Source organism: Salmo salar, chromosome ssa10 (assembly GCF_905237065.1).
Source record: "Salmo salar chromosome ssa10, Ssal_v3.1, whole genome shotgun sequence".
NCBI lineage: Eukaryota > Metazoa > Chordata > Actinopteri > Salmoniformes > Salmonidae > Salmo > Salmo salar.
Window position 1 is genome coordinate 110,288,015 of NC_059451.1, and position 25,761 is coordinate 110,313,775.

Here is a 25,761-nt window from a genome sequence, read left to right on the forward strand (position 1 = left end):
TAGAGTGGAACCAGGATATGAGGGGTGGCCAGTCCACTTATGGCTGTGCCGGGTTGAGATTATAACAGAACATGGCCAAGATGTTCAAATGTTCATAGATGACCAGCAGGGTCAAATAATAATAATCACAGTGGTTGTAGAGGGTGCAACAGGTCAGCACCTCAGGAGTAAATATCAGTTGGCTTTTCATAGCCGATCATTCAGAGTAGAGACAGCAGGTGCGGTAGAGAGAGAGAGTCGAAAACAGCAGGTCTGGGACAAGGTAACAGGTCAGGGTTCCATAGCCGCAGACAGAACAGTTGAAACTGGAGCAGCAGCACGACCAGGTGGACTGGGGACAGCAAGGAGTCATCAGGCCAGGTGGTCCTAGGGCTCAGGTCCTCCGAGGAGAAGGGAGGGAGAGAGAGAGAGAATTAGAGAGAGCATACTTAAATTCACACAGGACACCGGATAAGAGAGGAGAAATACTCCAGATATAACTAGCCCTCCGACACATAAACTGTTGCAGCATAAATACTGGAGGTTGAAACAGGAAGGGTCAGGAGACACTGTGGCCATGTCCGACGATACCCCAGGACAGGGCCAAACAGGCAGGATATAACCCCACCCACTTTGCCAAAGCACAGCCCCCACACCACTAGAGGGATATCTTCAACCACCAACTTACTATCCTGAGACAATGCCGAGTATAGCCCACGAAGATCTCCCCCACGGCACAAACCCACGGGGGGGGCCAACACGGACAGGAAGATCACGTCATTGACTCAACCCACTCAAGGGATTCTCTGCCTCAACCCACTCAGGGACGGCATGGAAGAGCACCAGTAAGCCAGTGACTCAGCCCCTGTAATAGGGTTTGAGGCAGAGAATCCCAGTGGAGAGAGGGGAAGCGGCCAGGCAGAGACAGCAAGGGCGGTTCGTTGCTCCAGTGCCTTTCTGCTCACCTTCACACTCCTGGGCCAGACTACACTCAATCATAGGACCTACTGAAGAGATGAGTCTTCAATAAAGACTTAAAGGTCAAGACTGAGTCTGGGACTCTCACATAGATAGACAGACCATTCCATAAAAATTGAGCTCTTTTGGAGAAAGTCCTGCCTCCAGCTGTTAGCTTAGAAATTCTAGGGACAGAAAGGAGGCCTGCGTCTTGTGACCATAGTGTACGTGTAGGTATGTACGGCAGGACCAAATCGGAAAGATAGGTAGGAGCAAGCCCATGTAATGCTTTGTAGGTTAGCAGTAAAACCTTGAAATCAGCCCTAGCCTTAACAGGAAGCCAGTGTAGAGGCTAGCACTGGAGTAATATGATAAAAAATGTTGGTTCTAGTCAAGATTCTAGCAGCTGTGTTTAGCACTAACTGCAGTTTATTTAGTGCTTTATCCGGGTAGCCGGAAAGTAGAGCATTGCAGTAGTCTAACCTAGAAGTGACAAAAGCATGGATACAATTTTCTGTGTAATTTTTGGACAGAAAGTTTCTGATTTTTGCAATGTTACGTAGATGGAAAAAAGCTGTCCTTGAAACAGTCTTGATATGTTCGTCAAAAGAGAGATCAGGGTCCAAAGTAACGCCGAGGTCCTTCACAGTTTTATTTGAGATGACTGTACAACCATCAAGATTAATTGTCAGATTCAACAGAAGATCTCTTTGTTTCTTGGGACCTAGAACTAGCATCTCTGTTTTGACCGAGTTTAAAAGCAGAACATCTGCCGCCATCCACTTCCTTATGTCTGAAACACAGGCTTCCAGGGAGGGCAATTTTGGGGCTTCACCATGTTTCATTGAAATGTACAGCTGTTTGTCGTCCGCATGGCAGTGAAAGTTAACATTATGTTTCCAAATGACATCACCAAGAGGTAAAATATATAGTGAAAACAATAGTGGTCCTAAACGGAGCCTTGAGGAACACCAACATTTACAGTTGATTTGTCAGAGGACAAACCATCTACAGAGACAAACTGATATCTTTCTGACAGATAAGATCTAAACCAGGCCAGAACTTTTCCGTGTAGACCAATTTGGGTTTCCAATCTCTCCAAAAGAATGTGGTGATCAATGGTATCAAAAGCAGCACTAAGGTCTAGGAGCACGAGGACAGATGCAGAGCCTCGGTCTGACGCCATTAAAAGGTAATTTACCACCTTCACAAGTGCAGTCTCAGTGCTATCATGGGGTCTAAAACGAGACTGAAGCGTTTCGTATACATTGTTTGTCTTCAGGAAGGCAGTGAGTTGCTTCGCAACAGCTTTTACATTTTTTTGAGAGGAATGGGAGATTCGATATAGGCCGATAGTTTTTAAAATATTTTCTGGGTCAAGGTTTGGTTTTTTCAGGAGAGGCTTTATTACTGCCACTTTTAGTGAGTTTGGTACACATCCGGTGGATAGAGAGCTTTTTATTATCTTCAACATAGGAGGGCCAAGCACAGGAAGCAGCTCTTTCAGTAGTTTAGTTGGAATAGGGTCCTGTATGCAGCTTGAAGGTTTAGAGGCCATGATTATTTTAATCATTGTAGTATAGTGTTAAAAAACTTGAGTTTCTCCCTTGATCCTAGGTCCTGGCAGTGTTGTGCAGACTCAGGACAACTGAGCTTTGGAGGAATACGCAGATTTAAAGAGGAGTCCATAATTTCCTTTCTAATAATCATGATCTTTTCGTCAAAGAAGTTCATGAATTTATCACTGCTGAAGTTAAAGCCATCCTCTCTTGGGGAATGCTGCTTTTTAGTTAGCTTTGCGACAGTATCAAAAATAAATTTTGGATTGTTCTTATTTTCCTCAATTAAGTTGGAGAAATAGGATGATCGAGCAGCAGTGAGGGCTCTTCGATACTGCACGGTACTGTCTTTCCAAGCTAGTTGGAAGACTTCCAGTTTGGTGTTGCGCCATTTCCATTCCAATTTTCAGGAAGCTTGTTTCAGAGCTCGGGTATTTTCTGTATACCAGGGAGCTAGTTTCTTATGACAAATGTTTTTAGTTTTTAGGGGTGTTACTGCATCTAGGGTATTAAGCAAGGTTAAATTGACTTCCTCAGTTAGTTGGTTAACTGATTTTTGTACTCTGACATCCTTGGGTAGGTGGAGGGAGTCTGGAAGGGCATCTAGGAATCTTTGGGTTGTCCGAGAATTTTTAGCACAGCTTTTGATGATTTTTGGTTGGGGTCTGAGCAGATTATTTGTTGCAATTGCAAACGTAATAAAATGGTGGTCCAATAGTCCAGGATTATGAGGAAAAACATTAAGATCCACAAAATGTATTCCACGGGACAAAACTAGGTTCAGAGTATGAGTAGGTCCGGAGACATGTTGGACAAAACCCACTGAGTCGATGATGGCTCCGAAAGCCTTTTGGAGTGGGTCTGTGGACTTTTCCATGTGAATATTAACGTCACCAATGGATTTTGTGTGATGTCATTGTTACCTGTGAAACTAAGAAGAGCACAATCCTACAAGTCAAATCTCAAGTTCACACGGCTCATCCACAATAGGATGTTTAATGAGCCACAGGCCTCATGTCAATAGTATGAGCACATGGTTTCATCCAAAGTTGCTGAATTGAGATCCCTGTCTGAACAAGATTTTCTAACATGTCCTCCAAAGTGGACTCTGGAAGGTCTGAGGAGGATTCTGTCTCAATATTACCTACCATTAGGTGGCAGTATGTAGCTACAAAGTAACCCATTGTTGCAAGTGCTGCTAGAGGCTCCCAGGCCAGGAACTTAATTCAAGAACATCAAACCTGAATCAGAGAGGATGGAATCTCTTTGCCTAAATATTGTCCCAGGAACATCCTAAATATATGTTGTTCCAGGCTCCTAGGCTGGGACATCATACCCAGGGACCTCATTATTTTGTTGTGCCTGGAACAACATGCATACAGGAAAAATGCCTCCAGTAGCTCATTGTGGCCAGACTTTAAAACCAGAGCAACCTGTTCTCTTACATCCACATTTGCATACACGTTTTAGATTGGCTACAATACATTATAAAGCTGTCACCTCTAAATGAAGCTAATATACAGTGGTTTGCGAAAGTATTCACCCCCTTGGCATTTTTCCTGTTTTGTTGCCTTACAGCCTGAAATTAAAATGGATTGTGGGGGGGTTGTATCATTTGATTTACACAACATGCCTACCACTATGAAGATGCAAAATATTTTTTATTGTGAAACAAACAAGAAATAAGACAAAAAAACTGAAAACTTGAGCGTGCATAACAATTCACCCCCCAAAGTCAATACTTTGTAGAGCCACCTTTTGCAGCAATTACAGCTGCAATTCTCTTGGGGTATGTCTCTATAAACTTGGCACGTCTAGCCACTGGGATTTTTGCCCATTCCTCAAGGCAAAACTCCTTCAAGTTGGATGGGTTCCGCTGGTATACAGCAATCTTTAAGTCATACCACAGATTCTCAATTGGATTGAGGTCTGGGATTTGACTAGGCCATTCCAATACATTTAAATGTTTACCTTAAACCACTCAAGTGTTGCTTTAGCAGAATGCTTAGGGTCATTGTCCTGCTGGAAGGTAAACCTCCGTCCCAGTCTCAAATCTCTCGAAGACTGAAACAGGTTTCCCTCAAGAATTTCCCTGTATTAAACACTATCCGTCATTCCTTCAATTCTGACCAGTTTCCCAGTCCCTGCCAATAAAAAACATCCCCACAGCATGATGCTGCCACCACCATGCTTCACTGTGGGGGATGAGAATTGTGTTCATTTGCTGGTAGAAATGTATTCAACAAACAGTGAAGTAGCTAGCAAGTTTACTAGAAAACTACAGTAGTTGTCTTGGTAACAAACAAACAGACTTCCTAGTTTAGCTAACCAAACTGTCAGTCCTATCTTGCTATTATGAAAATTGTATTCAACAATGTCAATGTAACCGATGTGAAATGGCTAGCTAGTTAGCGGGGTGCGCGCTAATAGCGTTTCAATCGGTGACGTCACTCGCTCTGAGACCTTGAAGTAGTTGTTCCCCTTGCTCTGCAAGGGCCGCGGCTTTTGTGGAGCGATGGGTAATGATGCTTCGTGGGAGGCAGTTGTTGATGTGTGCAGAGCGTCCCTGGTTCGAGCCCTGGTTGGGGCGAGGAGTGGGACGGAAGCTATACTGTTACATTGGTGCTGTGACCCGGATCACTGGTTGTTGCGGAAAAGGAGCAGGTCAAAAGGGTGGTGAGTGTAACCGATGTGAAATGGCTAGGGTGCGCGCTAATAGCGACATCGGTGATGTCAGTTGCTCTGAGACCTTGAAGTAGGGTCCCTGGTTCGAGCCCAGGTAGGGGAGAGGAGAGGGATGGAAGCTATACTGTTACACCAACAATGTTTTCAATTTGACTTTTGCTTTCAAAAGCTGCTCAATAGAAAATGTAAGAATGAACTATAGCTATTGAATTATACTGTATGTTACGTAAGCTGTTAGGATAAAGTAATCCTTCTACCCCCCCCAAAAAAGATATAGATGTACTATTGTAAAGTGGTTGTTCCACTGGATATCATAAGGTGAATGCACCAATTTATAAGTCGCTCTGGATAAGAGCGTCTGCTAAATGACGTAAATGTAAATGTAAGCAATATTGCCTGAGGAGGTGTGGTATATGGCCAATATACCACAACTAAGGGCTGATCTTTCGCACCATGCAATGCGGAGTGCCTGGATACAGCACTTAGCCATGGTATATTGGCCAAATACCACAAACCCCTGAGGTGCATTATTGCTATTATAAACTGGTTACCAACGCAATTAGACCAGTAAATAGTAATTGTTGATCACACCCATGGTATACAGTCTGATACACCATGGCTTTCAGCCATCAGCATTCAGGGCTCGAACCACCCGGTTTATAAATGGAATTCTAAACTGGGTGGTTTGAGCCCTGAATGCTGATTGGCTGACAGCCGTGGTATTTCAGACCATATAACACAGGTATCACAAAACATTTATTTTTAATGCTCTAATTATATGTTGGTAACCAGTTTAAAATAGCAATAAGGCACCTCAGGGGTGTGTGGTCTATGGCCAATATACCACGGCTAAAGGCTGTGTCTAGGCACTCCAAGATGGGTCGTGCGTATGAAAAGCCCTTAGCCGTGGTATATTGGCCATATACCACACCCACTCGTGCCTTATTGCTTAAATAGTCCACACTCTAGAATGCCCTTCAAACCAATCAGAAACAAGTATTCAACAACGCCATGGAAGAGGAAGGGACAGAACCAACTCGGCAGAAAATCTGTCTCCCTCCAGCAAGTGGCGTTTTTTTTTCGTCGTTTCGCCCACCAAGCAAGGAGTTTTTGTATGGAGGTCAATGAGAGTGTCGGATTTGGTCAACATAAAAATGAATGGCTTGTTTGCTATGCGAGGTTTATGTGATCAAATATACGTTTTTGAATGCTTAAGTTGTTATGAGTGTACTGATATAAGTAGAACACGTGACATCACGGCAACTTTGAGAAAAAACACTTTATATCGGAGTTGTCTCAAGATGGCTACACATATTCATGGTATGAGGCTATACTCAAAAAAAGATTACAATAATGAGATGTATCCACCAATCTAAAGAAAAGAAAGCCGGGAACTACACAGCTCGCCATTCCACTTTGTGGACAACGACTCCCATTGTGGGCGGACTCGGAGAGACATGTATTTTGTCAGTATGTCCATCATCTTTGGTATAATTCAATTTAAACAGCAAACAGCTATAAGAAGGCGTTTCTGTTTTCAGCTCTGTGATTGGTCATACAGTTGTCAACTCCACAATACATCTTTCCAGGCGAACCAATCAGCACGCGCGTATTTGGCTAGTGGATCGGATGCGCGGAGGCCGACACCGGTAGCTAGCTAGTAGCTAGATAGTAGCTAGATGTGAAGGAGGAGAAGTGTCGTAGGACTATGGACCCGGTGAACAATGCTGAGACAGGAGAGACAGAAACCGAACTGGAGCCGTGCTACGTTCTCATTCCGAAAGAAACGCGGTGCAAGAAGAAGGAGCAGGAAAAACTGTCCGGAGTCGTCAAGAACGTCCATAGAAAACTGCGAAGAAAATACCGAGAAGGTACGCTAGCTTTGCCCAATTCAGGGGTACGGCGTCTCATCAAACGGGCTATTTAAATTGATCGAAAACAAGGCCCGGATTAGGTAGCTAACGTTATTTCCTATTTTTGGGGCCTTGCACAAACTGCAAGTGACTGGCAACATGTCAGGGTCTCGCTGCTCTACTGTCTAAAAAATACAAAAACATTGTCATGCAATCATGGGACATGTGCCTAACGTTACATTCACCTAATTTAAATAAGGTCAAACTAACGCTAGATCAAGGCCGCCTGTGAACATGTCAATCTGCAGTGTGCACTTTAAACTAGGCTATGTTTGCCTTGTTTGTCCCCCATTAGATTATTTGGCAGTCATCAATTTTTTTAAATAATAATCGCGCCTCTTACAGCCATACAGTGATTTGGTAAGGTTGTTCAATTGTAACATACTGGATCATGGGTACTGGCGAAGAGATCAACATGGGTTGTATGGCATTTTGTTTGACGTCATGTTTAGCAACGGAAACCGTTTACTCCAATCGGGAAACGTTTTGCAAAAAAAAACTAGTTTCTATTGGACAAATTCAGGTCCCTCTCCGTTTGGTTCCTATAGTTTATTTTGCAAACGTTTTGCAATGGAATCCAGCTAATGAATACACCCCTGTTCTGAAACTGAAAAGAACAAGTCTCAACAAGTAAAAACTCAAAGGCTCATCCATTATGGGATGTTATGAGACACCGGCATATGCCAATAGTATGAGCACATATCATCCAGAGTTGCTGAATTGAGATCCCTGTCTGTTTTGAATGAACATTTTCTAACGTCCTTCAAAGTGAAATGTCATTGTAAATAAGAATTTGTTCTTAACTGACTTGCCTAGCTAAAAAAAGGAAAAGTGGACTCTGAAAGGTCTGAGGCCTAGTATTGAGACAGGATTCTGTCTCCTTGTTATTAACTCCAATATTTAGGTCCTTTCATTGAAAACAAAGGTAAAGCAAACATGCTTTTCACTATTGGACCCTTCGCAGATCATTGGTCACAAACCAAACACCATAAAGAGGTCAGAAGATTTAGGCATTTCTGGTTTAGTTCACTTTATTGGCCTTTGCAGGAACTTGTCTTCCATTCAGCTGTAGGGCAGGCGGTACAGACGTAACCAATGGAGGAATCTGCCAGTAAACGTATTCCTAATAGGGCTGGGAATTGCCAGGAACCGTACGATTTTGATATTATCACGATATTTAGGTGCCGATATGTATTGCATTTGGATGTTCAAAAAATATTGCTCAACATAGTGTCTTCAGAAAGTATTCATACCCTTTGACCTTTTTCCACATTTTGTTACAAAAGGGGATTACAATTGATTTGATTGTCCTTTTATTTGTCAATGATCTACACAAAATACTCCAACAAAGTGGAAGAAAAATTCTAACAATTTGTATAAAAATTTTGGAAAAAATACACCATCTTGATTTAGATAAGTATTCAACCCCCTGAGTCAATGCATGTTAGAATCACCTTTAGCAGCGACTACAGCTGTGAGTCTTTCTGGGTAAGTCTCTTAAGCGCTTTCCACACCAGGATTTTTGCATTTGCCCATTCATTAAAAAATTCTTCAAGCTCTGTCAAATTGGTTGTTAATCATTGCTAGACAACCATTTCAGGTCTTGTCGTAGATATAAGTCAAAACTGTAACTTGGCCACACTTGTCCTGCTGAAAGGTGAATTCATCTCCCAGTGTCTGGTGGAAAGCAGACTGAACCAGGTTCTCCTCTAGGATTTTGCCTGTGCTTAGCTCCAATCTGTTAAAAAAAAAAGTTTTTCCCAGGATAAATATCATACCCATAACATAATGCAGCCAACACTATGCTTGCAAATATGGAGAGCAGTACTCAGTAATGTATTGGATTTGCCCCAAACATAACTTTGTATTCAGGACAAAAAATAGAATTGCTTTGCCACATTTCTTTGCATTATTACTTTTGTGCCTTGTTGCAAACAGGGTGCACATTTTTGAATATTTTAATCAGTACAGGCTTCCTTTCACTCTTTTTTTTATTTTTTAAATTAGGTTAGTATTGTGGAGTAACTACAATGTATTTGATCTGAGGGATGTATTTCAAGGCCTACCTTCAAACTCAGTGCCTCTTTGCCTGACATCATGGGAAAATCAAAAGAACTAAGCCAAGACGTCAGAAAAAAATTGTAGACCTCCAAGTCTGGTTCATCCTTGTGAGCAATTTCCAAACGCCTGAAGGTACCACGTTCATCTGTACAAACAATAGTACGCAAGTATAAACACCATGGGACCACGCAGCCGTCATACCGCTCAGGAAGTTCTGTCTCCTATAGATGAACATACTTTGGTGCGAAAAGTGCAAATCAATCCCAGAATAACAGCAAAGGACCTTGTGAAGATGGAGGAAACGGGTACAAAAGTATCTATATCCACAGTAAAATGAGTCCTATGTCGACATAACCTGAAAGGCCGCTCTGCAAGGAAGAAGCCACTGCTCCAAAACCGTCATTAAAAAAGCCAGACTACGGTTTGCAACTGCACATGGTGACAAAGATTGTACTTTTTGGAGGAATGTCCTCTGGTCTGATGAAACAAAAATAGAACTGTTTGGCCATAATGACCATCGTTATGTTTGGAGGGAAAAGGCTGATGCTTGCACGCCGAAGAACACCATCTCAACCATGAAGCACGGGGGTGGCAGCATCATGTTGTGGGGGTGCTTTGCTGCAGGAGGGAATAGTGCACTTTACAAAATAGGTGGCATCATGAGGACAGAAAATTGTGGATATATTGAAACAACATCTCAAGACATCAGTCAGGAAGTTAAAACCTGGTTGCAAATGGGTCTTCCAAATGGACAATGACCCCAAGCATACTTCCAAAGTTGTGGCAAAATGGCTTAAGGACAACAAAGTCAAGGTATTGGAGTGGCCATCACAAAGCCCTGACCTCAATCCCATAGAAAATTTGTGGGCAGAACTGAAAAAGTGTGCGAGCAAGGAGACCTACAAACCTGACTTTGTTACACCAGCTCTCTCAGGAGGAATGGGCCACAACTTATTGTGGGAAGCTTGTGGAAGGCTACCCGACACGTTTGACCCAAGTTAAACAATTTAAATGCAATGCTACCAAATACTGAGTGTATGTAAACTTCTGACCCACTGGGAATGTGACGAAAGAAATAAAGCTGTAATAAGTCATTCTCTCTACTATTATTCTGACATATGACTTTCTTAAAATAAAGTGGTGATCCTAACTGACCTAAGACAGGGACATTTTACTAGGATTAAATGTCAGAAATTGTGAAACTGAGTTTAAATGTATTTGGCTAAGGTGTATGTAAATTTCCGACTTCAACTGGTATGTAGGTATATATTGCAATAATCACACAAAGTAATTAATTTAAAAAAAGTTGCATTCAACAGGTCCTTTCCACTTTAGCAGAAGGACTGGCTAGCTGATGCTCTTGAAAAGACCCTGTCAGCTGACACCATGATTGGTTAATAAGTAAAGCATGATCTGGTCTGCTTGGCATTGCTACCACAGTAATCATGATTTGTACTACTGATGTTTATTCTAGCCCGTCTTGTTGTCGTTTATTTCTGCAAATCTGATATAGGTTTTTTCCCCCATGTGGTCATGGGATTTCTTCCTTATCAGCGTGTTTGCTCTCGAAACACACATTCTGCTGTGCGTCTGGGAAGACCTGTTGCAGGGAATTTGTGAAGATGTAGAGCTAGGAACAGAAGTGAAGACAGCTATTGAAAATCCAGTTTTCAGATATGCCTGACATATAATGACGAGTAACCGTTTTCAAAATGTTGAAGCAATGTTGCGTCAGCAGTGTTAGCCTGTGGTGTTTTCATCTGAAGGGCTGAACGATTGTGATTCCTCTTGAATTAATGGCCACACTTTATAAGTAGGTACATTCATGTTGGCTTATTGTGCACTCTACGTACATACTATGCTTGCGTGTTATTTTTAGAAACACAACTGACAGGACTAACTTTCAATTCCTGCCATTTTATAATGAAGAATTTCAATGTGATGAAATGGGAAAACAAAGCATCAGTGTCTGGCCCACTTTCATGTAGCCCACAGTGCTTAGTAGTTTTACTATATGCATGTCATACTGTATGGTGTGAGGTGATTTGGTTGGGTTTGTTAACTTTGTTTCAACCTCCTGCTGCCTGTTATCTTTCCACAGTGGGTGATTTTGAGAAGATCTGGCGAGAGCACTGTGAAGATGAACAGACTCTGAGTGAATACGCCCTGGCTATGAGGAACCTGGCTGACAACCACTGGGCCAAGACCTGCGAGGGAGAGGGACGCATCGAGTGGTGTCGCAGGTAAAATAGTCCCCCACAAAAGGAGACTGTGTAAATAACCCTCTGGCTGTGTTGTACTAGCTCAGAACTCCACTGCTCTATGCTTACTCTGATGACTCATCCAGCCCTTTCGATATCAACACTGTAGGGTAAATCCTAACTTCTGCTTGTTGAATTTTCACTTAGTCATGCATTGATTCCAATGGAAAGTTAGGATTTGCCCCATTTTTATTTCTTAGCATATCACTGTTTTAACAGTAAGGCATTAATACCATTTGTGTGACGTTTCGGGACAATTTTTCCAGTGTTTGCCAGGAGTATTTTCAGGATGGTGGGATGAAAAGAATGTTGGAGAAGGATGAGAAGAGTGCCAGGCTTGCCATGGCCATGTCGGCCACAGCTCTGAGTGACCAGCCCTATAGCTCCTCTATCCCCAGGTACTGTATTGTGACAGTGTTAAATCAAACATGTCCATTTTTAGCTGACTATTTTGCTCTGTGTCAGCGTGCTCTGTTGTGCGTTCATATTGACACATCTTACCTCTATTAGCTACTGCTCTCATTAAGCATTCTTACTATGTCGAACTTAACGCTAACTTAACGCCTCTGGTTGAAGGTCCGTCCCCCAGCTTGGTAAAATGCGGCTGCTGGACGTTGGCAGCTGTTTTAACCCCTTCCTGAAGTTTGACGAGTTCCTCACAGTCGGTATTGACATAGTGCCTGCGGTCGAGGTATGTACTATTACTGTCTGTGATCACTCCCTCGGTCCCAGCTAGAAAGTCCTGACTCTGTCTTTCTCACTAATTTCCTGCCGGGACAAAATGCCTAGTTAAATAAATTAAAACATGTCAGGGATATTCATTGTGTGAATATCAGACCACAGAACAATACTGTCCCTTGACAGTAAGTGTCAACAGTTGATGGGAATGAAACCTGACCTGCTGTGAAGGAACTGGCAGAATATTAGCATCGAGTGATTTGGATAACTAAATGGATTAAGAACAGTGGGTCTTAGATATGGGTCTAAAATGCCACTGCATGATGAGAACAACTTGTGTTGCTCTAAAGTATCTGTTTCTACCCTTTCCCCTCAGAGTGTATACAAGTGTGACTTCCTCAACCTCCAGCTCCAGCAGCCTCTGCAACTGGCTGGTGACACAGTGGAAGCCTTCCTGAGACAGCTGCGTAGCCCCATTGACGCCCTGCCCGCCCAGCTCTTCCACGTTGTGGTCTTCTCCCTGCTCCTCTCCTACTTCCCCTCGCCTTACCAACGCTGGATCTGCTGCAAGAAGGCCCACGAGCTGCTGGAACTGCACGGCCTGCTGCTCATCATCACCCCAGACTCCTCTCACCAGAACCGCCACACCTTCATGATGCGCAGCTGGCGCGTGGCGGTGGAGTCGCTTGGCTTCAGGCGCTGCAAGTACATCAAGTTCTCCCACATGCACCTCATCGCCTTCCGCAAGGTGTCCCTGGCCACCACCAGCGACCTGGTCAGCCGTAACTACCCCGAGATGCTCTACATCCCTCAGGACTTCCAATCCCCCGAGGAGGAGGACTACACCGACGTGCCAGTTCAGGCGCGCTCTGACTTTGAGGATGACCAGCTGGCATGGGGCTTCATGGAGCTGCCCGACACGCCATATGACTCGGATAGCGGAGAGAGCCAGAGCAGCTCTGTGCCCTTCCTACATGAGCTGGAGGACCCCATTCTACTGCAGAGCTGAGCTAGACCAGCTAAAACCCTACTAGCTAGTCTCTTCTTTTTTACCAGTTCCAATTCGATCCCTACCACTCCTCTTGGCCATAACCCTTCAATGTTTGCAGATCTGTAACGTGGAAGCAATATGGGTGACGCTTTAACGCCACACTGCTTATACCTATCCAGAGCCTTCAGACATGCAACATCGAGTGGTTAGGCCCAAGGGGGAGGGATACAGTCTGTCTGTACCCAACTGCTGCGCTACCAAATGAACCTGCTGCATTCTTCTCTCACTCCTCTTCCTTAACTAAACAATGCAGTTTGCACAGAGTGAAAGAAAAAGACGTTTACAGAAGTCAGTTGTTTATTTTTTCGATATCTTCGATGGTTAGTCACTCAACACAATACACACACACACTTCAGTAAATAAGGTAGTTTAAAAAAAAATAAGAACTTGGTAGCTGAATACCCTCATGATAGACTGAGAGTAATTCTGCCCCTTGTTTTTTATCCCATCTTTGATCTCACTCTCTACTAACAGAAGAAAAGCAATCTTTACTCCTTCAAAGGCTTTATCTTAGTAGTTAAACAGTGAATGTGCTTCAGTGCCAGCAAGCCGCTGACTTTAAATCCCTCTTAAATGGACTGATACCACAGAGGTTTGTCACGTTTGGTTGGAGTGGAGCGACTGAGATGTTAGTCAGGTGAGGCTAGACTTTCTCTAATTCTTGGTGTGCATTTTAATTTTCAAAAAAAAAAAATACGAAAAATACATTGTACTCTCAGCCAAAATGTTTTGATTTGTTCCCTTTTGAACACTGGTCTTGTCCAACACCATGTGTGAAAATGGTGTTTTAATTCTGCATTTTTTTTGGCTGATTTCATGGCTCTTTTACAATAGATTTGTAGCATTTTTAGAAGTTTAAGATAGGTGTATGTAATTACTTTTACTAATGTGAAACTGTTAACCGTGTTTTTTTCATTGTGTAACATGGTACGAGTTGTGAAATAGTCATTGCTCTCTTTTCTGTGCTGGTGTGAAGAAACTGGTTTTAATCAATGTTAATTTACCTTCTATGTTGTAACCCAGAAGATTTAGCATTTTTTGTCATTACATCCTTATTTGTAATCACTTTTATTTTTTTATTTTTTACTGTAACAATATTTAGGCTACATTATCAGATCAATAATAGGTCTGGATTAATGTCTTTGCTTCTTTTATAGGTAGCTGGTAGCTTCTCTGGGTACTGGTAACATATTCCGAAAAAGAAGACTGCCCACACTCTGTCGACGTGTCCTTGAGCAAGGCACTTAACCCTAATTTACTCCAGGGGCACCGTACTATTATGGCTGACCCTTTTAAAACAACACATTTCACTGCACCTATCCGGTGTATGTGGCGATAAAACACATCTTATTATGTCCACTGAAGTGAAACAGGTCGACCAAGAGACCAGCTCTAGCTGTCAATTGCTGTTCATCTCTCTTCCTATACTCTACGTCGTATCTGAGGACAGTAACATTTGCCTTTAGCATTTTTACATTTTTGTCATTTAGCAGATGCTCTTATCCAGAGCGACTTACAGTAGGTAGTAAGTGCATAAATTTTTTTACACTTTTTTCATACTGGTCCCCCGTGGGAATCAAACCCATAACCCTGGCGCTGCAAGCGCCACTCTCTACCAACAGCTACATGGGACTAGCATTAGTCATTTCTGAATTAAAAAATAGTAATTGTTTTTGTATTTACTTTTTCCATTTATGGGTTGCTAGTATAGGTGTAGTATCAACAAGTACTGAGTCATTCGTTGCATCAGTAAGTACATTTGACTATCGCTTTACACATGCAAGTACTAAATGTGTACTCTGCTTAAGTTTTAACTCCAAACAATTCAAAATGATCTTGTTATGAGCGCTCATACAATTCCAAATGATTCACCTCAATGAGGTTTTGCACTAATACCCTGCTGTCTCATTAGTCATGCAACTTCTGATCCCATCAAAGTGCATTTTAGCAATAGCCAGGTGTATCCTGAAAGTACTGTATCTTATGGGGAATGGTATTTATGTTCCCCTTTTTAGTGTGGATGTGTGTTTGTCGTAATGTACTTGTCTGTGGCACTTTACTTCATAAATAGTAGATGAATCTCTCAGCTGCAATGAGTCATGTGATTCCTGTCATGGGGGATTTAGGATTATGTCTCCCAAATGCCATCCTATTCTTTATGGGCCTTGCTCGAAACTAGTGCACTATATGGGGAATAGGGTGCCATTTGGGATACAAACACAAACAACCATAGTCTTATTAGTATAAACAGTATGATGTACATCAGGATACCTGAAATCCTAAAGGTGCCTTCTTACTTATCGCCAGTAATGTTTTTGCAATCCTGATTCTCATGCCATACTGAGTTGGAAAACTCACACTTCACTTGGCAGCATACAACGGGCCTCGTTTGCCAAATGTTTATGTGCAACTGTCCAAATGAGCTACCTACTACCATCTACCACTGCAAAGTATCATTGCGTCAATGTTTTACCGGAAGAACAATGTATTTTGTTTAAATTTGTCATTTTTCATTAATAATTACATTGCGTTCAACTTGCTCTAAATCTGTTAACTTTCTGGTCAGTTCATGTTTGGTGTACTTTCAACTATTTCTCTTTAGTAACAGAAAATACATTAATCATTATAGTTCATTTTCTTGAGCGTTGTCAATTGTACCAGTTAGCATTTAGGGATACATCTCATGTCTTCCAAGATTTTAAGTCCATTACTTGCATGAATAGCTTAATTTTCAGTATTAAGGATTTCGACAACGTGTGCATTTCTTTTCTTCTCTCTTTTATAAATGAATGGAAATGCAGTGTTTGTGATTATTGTGTCCTCTTCCATTCACTGTTTTTCTATAGGACTGAAGTAAACTAATTGAGTCATGGTACTGATTAGCTAGTAGATTGTAACGGGCTAATGTAATGCTTTCATTAGCCGTTACAGGATTGGTACTGTTTGGCGTAGAACAGACTTTTCGACCAACCTTAACTTGGCGATACCATCTTCGATTCGGCCAAACATGTATCTTCTAAAATGTCCAGTTTCAGGTGGTTCGTTTCAATTTAGAAAATGTTCTGTTATTTTAATAATGTTTTTGCTTCAAGAAGTAATCCAATGATGGGTACGCTACGATCTGTTTCTATTTCAAATCTTCTCTCATTGATCGAGACCAGTGAGTGTCATGACAAGCGGTAGTCAACTGTCTCAATCAATGAGAGAAGATATGAAGTAGACAAGACAGTGGCATATGCATTGTTGGATTACAACATTTGTATTTATTTTAATAATGGAACATTTTCAAAATTCAAGTGAACCACCTGCAACTGGACACCAACATTCTAGAAGATACATGTTTGGGTGACTCGAACGAAGATAGTATGGCCAAGGTTGGTCTAAAATTCTCTGCTGCGCCAAACAGTACCTGTCCTGTAACGGCTAATTGAGCATCACATTAGCCCGTTACAATCTGCTGACTAGGTGTTGGTTAGGGCATTTAGTTAGGGCATAAGTATATCAATGTGTAGTATGTTTTGACCTATATTGATAAAGTAATTGTAATATTCAGTGGAAGAGCCTCATTTACAGTACGTCTAGATTTATTGATTAGTCATCACACTTTACGAATTTCCATACTTCGACTTTCCTCTCCGCCACTTTGTTTGTACTATTGACCTGCCGTAGTGACGTTGACGCCGTTCTAGTTTGATGGCGGCAGTCATTTGACCGAAAAGTTTTCGAAGTGGAAAAAAAGTATTTTTGTCTCCTGCTCCTTTAGGTGAAATAAATTAATTTGGGCTAGCTAGGTTTGTATGAGACGTATCTATTTACACACGAAAGAAGAGAAACAGCAAACGGACCATGTAATCAAGCGTACCATCTGCTAGTCGTACAACTGCAAGCTAGCAACCGGCAAATCATGTAGCTAGCTAACTAGCAAAAACCATGTAACTAGCTAGTAACTTCTAGCTAACGTTAGCTAGCTTAGACTACCTATCACTAGCTCAAAGTTTGCTGCTCTGTTAGTTCAAGGTGGCTAGCTAGTGAGTGACATTTTTTTCGCCATAGTCTTGCAATCTAGCTAGCTAAGTTAGCTTCATGGAAAGGTTTTAATTGCCTCTGAACTCTTAACTAATAACGTTACCAGCTGCAACTAACTGTTAGCTACTCCTACATATCAATATGTGTCGCTTACGGTACTGTGTCAGTCACTGTCTGCATGCAGTGATGACCAGACTGGAGGAGGTCAACGGAGAGGTCAACATGTGGTCCTCTGTCAGATGTCTGGGCTACCTGTCTGGTCTGAACCTGCTTGTGGCTCTCTGCCTGGGGCTCTATGTGCGATGGGAGAAGACTGAAGAACCCATGATTCTCATCATATTTGTTCTGGCCCTGTTTGTCCTCGGGATAGCAAGCATACTGTACTATTACTTCAGCATGGAAAAAGTCAGCCTGTGCCTCCTCCACCTGTGGTTTGGCTTCCTGCTTGGCCTCCTGTGTTTCCTCAACAACCCCACTCTGGAGAGCAACATCAAAGAGCAAGCCACCAACTACCTCCTGCTGGCCAGTGTTGTCTTGAGGATGCTGTGGGCTCTGCTGGAGAGGATGTGCGGCTGCACCAGGTACCGCCCTGCCTTCCTCACCTCAGCAGAGGCCCTGGAGCTGGCAGGCTTTGCCATCGCCAGTACTGTCTTATTCATCCAGAAGTCCATGAGCGTAGTGGTGCTGGTGGTGGCCCTGGCTACTTTGATGGTGGCCCTGCGCATGAAGGCTCTCCTGGCCCTGCCCAACCTGGTCTGCTTCTCCATCATCACTGCGGTGCTGTTCTTCAAGGCGCTGGGCATCACCACCAACCCCTTCGCCCTGGCATGTTTCTTCAGCCAGCTGATCTGCGACCCCTTGCTGGACGTGTACTTCAGTGGGCTGTCGGTGACCGAGCGCTGGTTGCCCTACCTTGCCTGGAGGGGGCTGTGGCGCAGGCTGTCCCTCCTGCCTTTGCTGCTGGCGGAGGTGATTTGAATTCATTTTATTTGACACATTTAAAATGCATATAGAGTTTCCCAAGCCATGTGAGTACAATGATGCACACAAAAAATAATTGAGGATAAAAACACAAAGTCAACAGTAGACTTACTTCCATTGTGGTCCTTGTTCCCAGGTGGGCTTCTGGATCCTGGCAGCCCTGAAGCTGGTGGACCTGGACCGGTGGTACCTGATGATCCCGGGCTTCATGCTGAGTGGGGTGTTCTGGGCCATCTGTCACGTGGTGTTCGTCATCACTCTGTGGGGCTTCCACACCAAGCTGAATGACTGCCAGAGGGTGTGTCTGGCCCAGGGAGCCGGGAGCAGCTGCCTAGACAAGGTTATGGCTTCTAAAGGAGTCAGACACTTCTGTCTCATCTCTGAACGCCTGGTGCTCTTCAGTCTGGTGTCCACCATCATCCTGGCTGCTTTATCATGGCAGGTATGTCTCCAGTCATTGGTATAGCACTGTTATTCAGTCCAGACCAGCTATGTTATACCTTAATGGCTCATATAACTTAGCTTATCAATAAAACAAACAGACTATGTTAACTGGTGTAAAAGAAATTGAGATTGGACACTTTCCCATAGTTTTTGAGGTCATAGATATTCAGAGCCATCTTCTCAATTTCATAGTCCTCCTTTTTTGGTTAGTGTGTGAATGTGACCCATTGTGTCTGTCTGTTTCTCAGTCCTCCAGCAATATCTTTATGAGTATGTTCCTGCTGGTCCTGGCTCTGGAGTCTCTGTTCCACGGCCTCTTCTATGAGCTGGGGAACTGCCTAGGCGGCACATGTGTGGGGTATGCAGTGGTCATCCCCACCAACTATTGCAGGTAGGAATGTATGGATAGTGGACAACCAAATATATACAGTGCCTTCAGAAAGTATTCACACCACTTGACTTTTTCCACATTTTCTTGTTACAGCCTGAATTTAAAATTGATTAAATTGCGATTTTATGTCACTGGCCTGTACACAATACCCTCATAATGTCAAAGTTTTATTTTAAATATTTACAAATTAATAAAAAAAACGAAAAGCTGAAATGTCTTGAGTCAATAAGTTTTCAACCCCTTTGTTATGGCAAGCCTTAAGTCCAGGAGTAAAAATTTGCTTAACAAGTCACATAATAAGTTGCATGGACTTACTCTGTGTGCAATAATAGTATTTAACATGATTTTTGAATGACTACCTAATTTCTGTACCCAACACATAATTGTAAGGTCCCTCAGTCGAGCAGTGAATTTCAAACACAGATTCAACCACAAAGACCAGGGAGGTTTTCCAATACCTTGCAAAAAAGGACACCTATTGGTAGATGGGTAAAAGAAAAAGCTGACTTCGAATCTCCTTTTGAGCATGGTGAAGTAATTAATTACACGTTGGATGGTGTATCAATACACCTAGTCACTACAAAGATACAGGTGTCTTTCCTAACTCAGCTGCCGGAGTGGCAGGAACCCGCTCAGGGATTTCACCATGAGGCCAATGGTGACTTTAAAACAGTTACAGAGTTTAATGGCTGTGATAGGAGAAAACTGAGGATGGATCAACAACATTGTAGTTACTCAACAATACTAACCTAAAGGACGAGTGAAAAGAAGGAAGCCAGTACAGAATAAAAATATTCCAAAACATGCATCCTGTTTGCGACAAAGCACTAAAGTAATGCTGCAAGAAATGTGGCAAATAAATTAACTTTATGTCCTGAATACAAAGTGTTATGTTTGGGGCAAATCCAATACAATATGTTATTGAGTACCACTCTCCATATGGCTGCATCATGTTATGGGCAATATTCCCTCTAAACTGTGTGTGTGCGCAGCCGCACACTTCCTCCAGGACTGCCACGCAGATGAAATGCCATGCCGCGCAGAGACGCAAGAGATTAAACTTTACTGAGTTTGTACTACTAGTTTGCACTATATAGATCAACGTTTTTTCTGTGATCGAATCAACATTAAATCGTCCCCTTTTCAATGCAACAGACCAAACCAAATCTACATTTTCAGGATTAAGTCTGCGAATTTGTTGTAGGCAGAGCCAGAGAATTCTGTTGTCGGGTGTAGCCCGGTCTTTTAATCAGCGAGTGAATGCGCTATTCACATCAGTTCAGAGTGCAGAGCTGCGCATGTGCACATTTGTTATTCTTTGCTAGGTAGTGAGTTATTAGCCCAGTTATAGATAAGTATAGGTCAGCAATGGGGAGTTACTGCTTCCTACAAGAGCACAAAATGGGATGGCTACATTTCAAGCTGTTGTTGAAAAGCCAGTCAGGTGAGAGAAAAGAAAGCTTATGTTTTAATTCAAGGGGCAGTGTTGTATTTTGAGAGAGGCTTGATTATGCAAATAGGCAGAGGTGTAGTCTACATTATCTAATTCTCTGTATGGTAATAATAATTCATTATATTTTGTAAAGTGGTTTCTTGCATCACGCAATACAATGCAATTTACAGTCACCTATTTGGCCCATGGTGTTACAGATCAAGTAAAAGATCATTAATTAATGTCAATTTTTTCTTCTTCTAAATGTCTCATGCAATGTAGGCCTGCATTGAACACCACATATTAGAGGGAACATTGATTATGGGTGTGCTTGTAATCATTAAGGACTGGGGAGTTTTTCAGGATAAAAAATAAATGGAATAGAGCTAAGCACAGGCAAAATTCTAGAGGAAAACCTGGTTCAATCTGCTTTCCAACAGACACGGAGAGACCAATTCACCTTTCAGCTAGACAATAACCTAAAACACAAGGCCAAATATACGCCGGAGATGCTTTACCAAGACAACATCAAATGTTCCCGAGTGACCTAGTTACAGTTTTGACTTAAATCGTATTGAAAATGGCTGTCTAGCAATTATCAACAACCAACTTGACAGAGCTTGGAAGAATTTTTGAAATAATAATGTGCAAATATTGTACAATCCAGGTGCGCAAAGCTCTTAGAGACTTACCCAGAAACACTCCCAGCTGTAATTGCTGCCAAAGGTGATTCTAACATGTATTGACTCAAGGGTGTGAATACTTATATAAATGAGATACTGTTGTATTTAATTGTCAATACTTTTTCAAAAATGTCTAAAAACATTTTTTCACTTTGTCATTATGGGGTATTGTGTGTAGATGGGTAAGGGGAAAATAATATTTAATCCATTTTGAATTCAGGCTGTAACACAAAATGTGTAACAAGTCAAGGGGTATGAATACTTTCTGAAGGCACTGTACAGTAAAAACTATACTATACTTACTCAACACACGGGCGCATACTTTTCTACAGTCTTTAATTTCACTTAACCTTACTGCAATCATCCTCACTCCTTCCCTTCCCTTCACCCTTTCATTCCCTCTCTCCCTTGCAGTCCTGATGGGCAGCCCACTCTGTTACCTCCGGACCAGGTACATATGTTGAACATGCATTCCACGGGCATGTTGAACAGTATACAGAATTTCTTCTCCCACCACATGATCGAGACGTTCGGCTGCGACTACTCCACCAGCGGGGTGACTCTGGAAGCCCTACAGGTGAAGCTCAAAGCCTTCATGGAGCTCTGCACAGCCGATGGGCCTCGCCACGACACCTATGTGGTGTTCTACAGTGGGCATACCCACCGCAGCGGGGAGTGGGCACTAGCAGGTACCAATCACTTAGAAGTTTTGTCATTCTGTGAAGCTCAGTTACTTTAACTCACTCTCTGTAGCACATTATTTTATGGTACTGAAACCACCAAATAAAGTACTATCCACCACAGCATTCCACTGCTCTCTCTCTTAACTCTGCCCTGTGCTGTGGTTGTCTTTCAGGAGGGGGCACCCTTCAACTGGACAAGATCCTGGAATGGTGGAGGGAGAAGAACAGTGACTCCTGCTCCCGCCTCATCCTGGTTCTGGACAGTGAGAACTCCCTACCCTGGGTGAAGGAGGTGAGGAAGGTGGGGGGGCTTTATGTGGCGGTGCAGGGGGCCCAGCTAGCCCGAGCCACGGATATCGAGCTCCAGGACACCCCCCAGCTTGGGGACTTCACCTCTCAGTGGGTGGAGTTCAACTGCAATACAGACAGCACTGTCCAGTGGTCGGAGAGGGGAAGGACTGTCACCGCTGCCTATGGCATCTCTAAGCACTGGAGTGATTACACACTGCACCTGCCCACAGAAAGTGATGTCACTCAACACTGGAGGATGTACTTTCCCAGGATGACCTACCCCGTGGTCCAGTTAGCGCTCTGGTGTGGGGGGCTGAACCTGCTTTGGCTATGCAGTGTCTGCCTACGGTGCCTCAAAAGGGTCAAACTCAACTGGTTTCCCCCAGCTGTACTAGACACTGGCCAAGGGTTCAAGTTGGTCAAATCTTAGAAATTCTCCTCTGTATGTATCATACTGTTTAAGGCTTCTTCACTTTGCATTTACATGTTTTTCACCGTACAGAAATGTTTTCTAAATCCGTTTTTGTAATTGATTGGTTGTGTGATATTGATCGCTGAGTTTTTAGGACCCTCAGTGAAGGCAGCTGTTGATTGTGAAATCTTAATGGGATACTTCGGGAGTTTGGCAATGAGGCCCTTTATCTACTTCCCCAGAGTCATATGAACTAGTGGATATCATGTCTCTGTGTCCAGTATGAAGGAAGTTAGAGGTCACTAGCATTAGCACAATGAGTGGAAGTCTATGGGTATCTGCTAGCATGCTGAAATCCCAAGGTATCCCTTTAATGACTAACTAGACAGTTAAAGATTGTGTGTGTGTGAGCTATATGTTTTGCTTGTGTGTGCTAAAGTACTAAGTTACTGATATGAGGTTCCTGATTTTGATGTACTATGTTATTTTGATGTAGTACTACATATTTTTATCCCAAATTATTGTTTGGCTATTCCTTACAAGTCATTCTATAGATTCATTAGTGGTGGTTATTTGATTTGATTAGAGTTTTGTTTTAAATCAATACATTGCTAGTCTTTTGTTGGGTTTATTGGGGTAGTTGTACCGTTCTCTGAACTCCAGTTGTACCGGCTTATTCCCACCTTTTTAATTCAATCTCTCTAAAAATTCTAATTGAAATGTATCTCTTTGTCCCTGTTTATCACAATTTCAGGCTGAGAAGCCCTGCTGCTGTAGTGAAGTGGTATCATATTGTCACTCTCCCAGATTAGATTTTCAAACAACAAAAAGTTGCAGTGGTTACACTGATTGCACTATTCATGTATTATGACCAATGCATGCCCCCATCCAGCTTTGTAAATCTGATATTTTTCACAAATGGCCTTTTGTCCCCCGTTCAAAAAAGGATATCAGGTTACTAAGATATTGTATTACGATAATAGGTATTTCATTTATTTTGAAGAGTGGAATGTGGATTTCTAATTCAATACTTTCATATTTGTTTGCTATCCATGTGTTTCCATACACCTAGGCCTATTTGTATATTCAGCTTTTAATTAACTACTTTATATCAAAGCTTTGAAGAGTATCGAAAGGTTGCTGGATCGAATCCCAGAGCTGACAAGGTAAAAATCTGTCGTTCTGCCCCTGAGCAAGGCAGTTAACCACTGTTACCCGGGCGCCGAAGACGTGGATGTCGATTAAGGCAGCACTCCACACTTCTCGGATTCAGAGGGGTTGGGTTAAATGCGGAAGACACTTTTCAGTTGTATGCATTCAGTTGTACAACTGACTAGGTATCCCCCTTTCCCTATCACTGCTGTTTCACATCTGCTATGCATTTCTTTTGTATGAATAACTTTGTTTATACTGCTTTTGAGATGTGTGTTATCTACCATAATTACCTCAGGGAGTCTGAGGGTTGTTACTATACCTATACTGATTGCACTACCTGGAGGAATATGGACCCAATGTAGGATGTGATCTTGCATTTATGCGCGATTGTATTCTGGGGTTTATCATATCATATACAGTGATTTAGATATGCAAGCTTAGCCTAATCAACTGTATGTGTATGGAAATGTTTTAATCTTAAACATTGACGGAAGTCTCAACTATGCAATAAAAATGGAGATTTCAGTGTTTTTAATTGATTCATATACAGACACTATGGTACTGTTTCAGTGGAAAAATGATGCGCTCTGCTGGTACGCAATAAACTAGGCCTGTCTATTCCACTTGGCTGTGAAATGCATACACTGGCAGTTCTTTTCTGTAATCTCTTCATAAGGTCATTAAGTGTGTAATGCAGCCAACTACCTCCTTTCAGGCAATTAGAGAATATTAGCCTACTTATTGATGGAGTTTACGGATTTGGAACAAACTTAATGCAGTGTTTTTCAAATCACGACCCCCTAGTCCTGGGGACTCACATACAGTGCCTTGCAAAAGTGTTCATCCCCCTTGGTGTTTTTACTATTTTCTTGCATTACAACCTGTAATTTTATTTGGATTTCATGTAATGGACATACACAAAATAGTCCAAATTGGTGAAGTGAAATTACTTGTTTAAAGAAAAACTGGGAAGTGGTGCGCGCCTATGTATTCACCCCCTTTGCAATGAAGCCCCTAAATAAGATCCGGTGCAACCAATTACCTTCAGAAGTCACATAATTAAAGTCCACCTGTGTGCAATCGAATTGTCACCTGATCTGTCATATGATCTCAGTATATATACAGTCGTGGCCAAAAGTTTTGAGAATGACACAAATATTAATTTTCACAAAGTCTGCGGCCTCAGTTTGTTTGATGGCAATTTGCATATACTCCAGAATGTTATGAAGAGTGATCAAATGAATTGCAATTAATTGCAAAGTCCCTCTTTGCCATGCAAATGAACTTAATCCCCCAAAAACATTTCCACTGCATTTCAGCCCTGCCACAAAAGGACCAGCTGACATGTCAGTGATTCTCTCGTTAACACAGGTGTGAGTGTTGACGAGGACAATGCTGGAGATCACTCTGTCATGCTGATTGAGTTCGAATAACAGACTGGAAGCTTCAAAAGGAGGGTGGTGCTTGGAATCATTGTTCTTCCTCTGTCAACCACGGTTACCTGGAAGGAAACACGTGCCGTCATCATTGCTTTGCACAAAAAGGGCTTCACATGCAAGGATATTGCTGCCAGTAAGATTGCACCTAAATCAACCATTTATCGGATCTTCAAGGAGAGCGGTTCAATTGTCGTGAAGAAGGCTACAGGGCGCCCAAGAAAGTCCAGCAAGCACCAGGACCATCTCCTAAAGTTGATTCAGCTGCGGGAACAGGGCACCACCAGTATAGAGCTTGCTCAGGAATGGCAGCAGGCAGATGTGAGTGCATCTGCAAGCACAAATTCTGAAAAACTCTAAGCATTGACTTTGCAAGAATGGGCTGCCATCAGTCAGGATGTGGCCCAGAAGTTCATTGACAGCATGCCAGGGCGGATTGTAGAGGTCTTGAAAAAGAAGGGTCAACACTGCAAATATTGACTCTTTGCATCAACTTCATGTAATTGTCAATAAAAGCCTTTGACACTTATGAAATGCTTGTAATTATACTTCAGTATTCCATAGTAACATCTGACAAAAATATCTAAAGACCCTGAAGCAGCAAACTTTGTGGAAATGAATATTTGTGTCATTCTCAAAACTTTTGGCCACGACCGTACACCTGTTCTGAAAGGCCCCAGAGT

The 25,761-nt window shown here is 42.4% G+C and overlaps 2 protein-coding genes across 2 annotated transcripts; both read left to right on the top strand.

The window, feature by feature from the left end:
* The first annotated feature begins 6,795 nt into the window (after positions 1–6,795).
* samtor (S-adenosylmethionine sensor upstream of mTORC1) lies at positions 6,796–15,944 on the top strand. The gene is made up of 5 exons (XM_014125561.2): positions 6,796–7,051; positions 11,256–11,397; positions 11,682–11,813; positions 11,992–12,106; positions 12,470–15,944. The coding sequence occupies exons 1-5, from the start codon at positions 6,889–6,891 to the stop codon at positions 13,100–13,102; spliced, it is 1,185 nt and encodes a 394-aa protein (XP_013981036.1). The 5' UTR covers positions 6,796–6,888; the 3' UTR covers positions 13,103–15,944.
* Positions 15,945–16,699: 755 nt separating this feature from the next.
* tmem168b (transmembrane protein 168b) lies at positions 16,700–24,172 on the top strand. Its single transcript, XM_014125560.2, has 5 exons — positions 16,700–18,139; positions 18,288–18,593; positions 18,844–18,986; positions 21,516–21,790; positions 21,958–24,172. Exons 1-5 carry the CDS (start codon positions 17,312–17,314, stop codon positions 22,503–22,505), a joined length of 2,100 nt encoding a protein of 699 aa, XP_013981035.1. The 5' UTR covers positions 16,700–17,311; the 3' UTR covers positions 22,506–24,172.
* Positions 24,173–25,761: the final 1,589 nt, after the last annotated feature.

Coding starts and splice junctions, on each gene's coding strand:
- samtor (XM_014125561.2), top strand. CDS start 6,889: ATGGACCCGGTGAACAATGCTGAGACAGGAGAGACAGAAACCGAACTG. Junction 11,814..11,991: donor TATAGCTCCTCTATCCCCAG/GTACTGTATTGT, acceptor CTCTGGTTGAAG/GTCCGTCCCCCAGCTTGGTA. Junction 12,107..12,469: donor ACATAGTGCCTGCGGTCGAG/GTATGTACTATT, acceptor CTTTCCCCTCAG/AGTGTATACAAGTGTGACTT.
- tmem168b (XM_014125560.2), top strand. CDS start 17,312: ATGTGTCGCTTACGGTACTGTGTCAGTCACTGTCTGCATGCAGTGATG. Junction 18,987..21,515: donor ATCCCCACCAACTATTGCAG/GTAGGAATGTAT, acceptor TCTCCCTTGCAG/TCCTGATGGGCAGCCCACTC. Junction 21,791..21,957: donor CGGGGAGTGGGCACTAGCAG/GTACCAATCACT, acceptor GTTGTCTTTCAG/GAGGGGGCACCCTTCAACTG.